The sequence below is a fragment of the Triticum urartu genome, unplaced genomic scaffold, assembly GCF_056163025.1.
Source record: "Triticum urartu cultivar PI428250 unplaced genomic scaffold, HENAU_Tu73 scaffold1550, whole genome shotgun sequence".
NCBI classification, from domain to species: Eukaryota; Viridiplantae; Streptophyta; class Magnoliopsida; order Poales; family Poaceae; genus Triticum; species Triticum urartu.
Genome location: NW_028260013.1, coordinates 3634 through 6851, shown reverse-complemented (window position 1 = coordinate 6851; position 3218 = coordinate 3634). Strand labels below are relative to the sequence as shown.

The window sequence follows — 3218 nt, the reverse complement described above, 5'->3', positions numbered from 1 at the left end:
TAGTCTCATTGGCCCTCGTCGATGGTACAAACGCTCCAGTCTCCCGCTCATGGTCTAGTTCTCCTAATCTAACGAAGTGCTCCCTCCCTCCTACCTAGGTGTACCTCTTCATTGGAGCAAACCATCCAGCAACTTCTTACATTTAGAATTCCCTTCTAAGCTGGCTATAACCATCCTATTGACCAGAAAGGAATTGAGAAAGGGGATGCTATAACCAGACCATAGACAGCGTTTCCACATTCACTTTTGAACTTAGGGAAACAGTGAAAGAAGCCCTCGTTCCCGCTCTTCTTTCCCCCGACTTACCCTTAGAAGGAAAGTAGGGGCCTCGGTTTCTGCAAAGAAACCTACACCAGTGAATTTCTTTTTCGTAGGTGATCCCGCTCCCAATCGCAGATTTGAATAATCAAGTCGGTATGGGGCTGCTCCCTTTTGTTACTCCTAAAATATTGGCCTCGCTTGGACATATCCGCGAGGACCTGGGCGATTTTGATCCGTTTCTCCGCGCTCGCCGTTTCAAGGTGAAGATCCGAGTAAGTAGAGCGTAATAGGCGATCCGCCGGGCACTTATTTCGACAGGACCTAAGAACCGTTTTAATGCGTTTCCTTAAGAAATCAATAGATGGTGCTTCAGGAAAAGGGTTCGGCGGGGTGTGGCTTGTGGATGGCTCTGACCTCAACTCCTCTTTTCCATCGGCGTCTCTCCGTCCCACCCCTTTTTTTCGTTGATCATCATCTCCTGGCGTAGCGGAAGCACTCGACGAGGCCTCTACGACAGAAGAGATTCTTGCCCGTTTCTGCCCGGACGATTCCATAAAATAAATAAAAAGAAAAGTTCAGAGGAAAACGCATAACCAGAAGAAAAAGATATCGTGATGTAAAATGATCATTCGGACACCCTCACCTTTCTTAGGACTATCAAGCCTTCTCGAATTAGGTCTATGGTAGAAGCTTTGAACGTAGACCCGGATACAAATCTTTCACTCACTGAAAAGTGAAAACCTGTGACTATATCGTCCTGAAGACGGATGCGGCGGGAAGAAGTGGCATTTAGAAGTGTTGCTGACTTTACATTTAGGTTTCGGCATAACAAAGCTTGCACTGTCTTTTCGCACTTAGGCGCACAGCGTGCCGTTGGTAATGATTCTACTACGGTGCTGCAAATTCGCAAGCTGATCCTAAGTAATCGTTGTTGTTCATTGGATTCCTCCGGAATTACTTCGTTAGGATTGAAGAATTGCTGCAATGCTTCCTGAATAGACTCGATTCTCCCGTCGAGAGTTTCTTTGAAAGTCTTACCTAAACTCTTCCGACTGAATATGAGAAAGCCTATAAAACAACGAGCTACTATCATTTCTTCATTATAGATTGAGATCTTCTTCGGACTTGATGCACAAATAGATGGAATAGCAGCAAATAGCATATTTCTATCCTTCATATCCGTAGAAAGAAATCTCATCTCCAGGTAACTCCATCTTTTTCAGCTCTGCTCGCTCACTTTTGAAAGGAAAGGAGACTGATCTTGACGTCGGCGTGGGTTCTACCAACGAAACGAATCCGTTTTGGATTGAGATTTCACATAAGCATTGCACAATGATCCGCATTAGGCGGGGAGCAGCAATGATACCGCCGGCCAGGAATAAGTACCTATCCCTCTTATACTTAAGAAAAGAGAAGATAAGCTGGTGTTGAGAAATGAGAAGTGGGCTATATCCCCGGGGACTTTTTAAAAGCAGCTGAAAGGAAATGCTGCTTCCTTTCTATACGCTAATTCTTGCTTTGAAGAGATGTTCCAGACAAGGCATTCTTAAGTCCCACCTCACCTATATCCAACTTGAGGTATTCCATTGTTTCTAGTATAATAAGCAGGTTTAAGCCATGGAAGACATGAGTCACTAAAGTGCTGTTAACTAGATCGCGAAAGATGTGCCAAAGAGGTTTTCCAGCACATGGAATAGCACTCGCAGGGGCATCCTGTCAGTCGCCAGGCCATGCACATTTGAAAGAATTCCCACACACAATGGGAGCCGTTTCAACCATTTCTGCTCTACGTTGCAAACTAGGGGGCATAAGCTACCAAACCCCTGGCTAAGAATCTATATCATACCGAGCAATCATTCCGTCTTCTTGAGAAGAAAGAACGCATGAATCCTCGCTTTGAGCTCACCTACGAGTGCACCTAACAAGGTTTTCCAGACCTAATAAACGTTCATTGCAAAGAAATGTTGACCTCTGATTTAGAGAGGATCAACCACAGTTTGAGAAAAGAAAAGTGCACACCGGCATTATGCCTCGTAAAGCTACCCCCATTCATAGCTTTATTCACTGTCTGCTCGAATAGCTTCATTTCAATGTTAGGATGACCCGCAAGGTCGTCTAAAATAGCTTCCACCTATCTAGTTTCCATGTGGCACGCCAACCACATCACTTCATCCCTTGGCTTCTTTATCATAGCTGCCTACCTCTTCAGATCAAGGATCAAAGACTACAGGAGCTCAAAGTTATTGTCGCACACTTCCATCTAGGAGATGCATGTTAAGCTATCCCTTGGATTATAGCCTAGGAGATCGATTGGCAGGCCTTGTTCTATGAAAAGAGTATCCTTATGGTTTAGGAACCCCAACATCTATTGAAAAGTATGATGCACCCCTCGGTTTACCAACATTTCCATTCAATCTCATTTAGATTCTATTAACTAACAAGCCGGGATCCAATTCCATTTCAACCGCTGAGGTCATTAACGAACTAGAAAAGAGCTAAGGAACTATTTCCAGATACCTAATCGGGTGCTGAACGAACTACTACTTCAATATGTCATTGCAATTTCAAATGGGTTTCGATGGCACTCAAGCAGCCTCACTACTTCGATCTCAGTAACCTAATGATCTCCCCAAACCAACTCATTCTCGGAAGGAGACATGGCCAAGGGTGAACAAGATATGATGGCTGAGAATCTCTATTCCTACAAAATAACATGATTCACATGCTCAATACCCAGGACGGTGGTTCCTCCCGCCTGGCAGGTCTAAGAATACAACCCCTACGACACAGTTGAAACCAATTGTCTCTCACTTCAAAGATGGACCCTCTGTTCCTTTGAAATGCCTTTGATACATCAATTCTGCACTTTTGAAAGTGAAGATCTAGGTCCAAGAGGAATGAAATGAGCATACCAGGAGTTGTCTATTCACATGTCATATGAAGAATACTTATTTTCA

General features: G+C 44.1%; 1 protein-coding gene across 1 annotated transcript; it reads right to left on the bottom strand.

Annotated features, from left to right (window-relative positions):
* Positions 1 to 259: 259 nt before the first annotated feature.
* LOC125522800 (ATP synthase protein MI25) lies at positions 260 to 2314 on the bottom strand. Its single transcript, XM_048687831.2, has one exon. The coding sequence runs from the start codon at positions 1457 to 1459 to the stop codon at positions 887 to 889; it is 573 nt and encodes a 190-aa protein (XP_048543788.1). The 5' UTR covers positions 1460 to 2314; the 3' UTR covers positions 260 to 886.
* Between the last annotated feature and the right edge of the window lie 904 nt (positions 2315 to 3218).

Bases quoted from the DNA above. Each gene is read 5' to 3' on its own strand.
- LOC125522800 (XM_048687831.2), bottom strand. From the start codon at position 1,459: ATGAGATTTCTTTCTACGGATATGAAGGATAGAAATATGCTATTTGCT.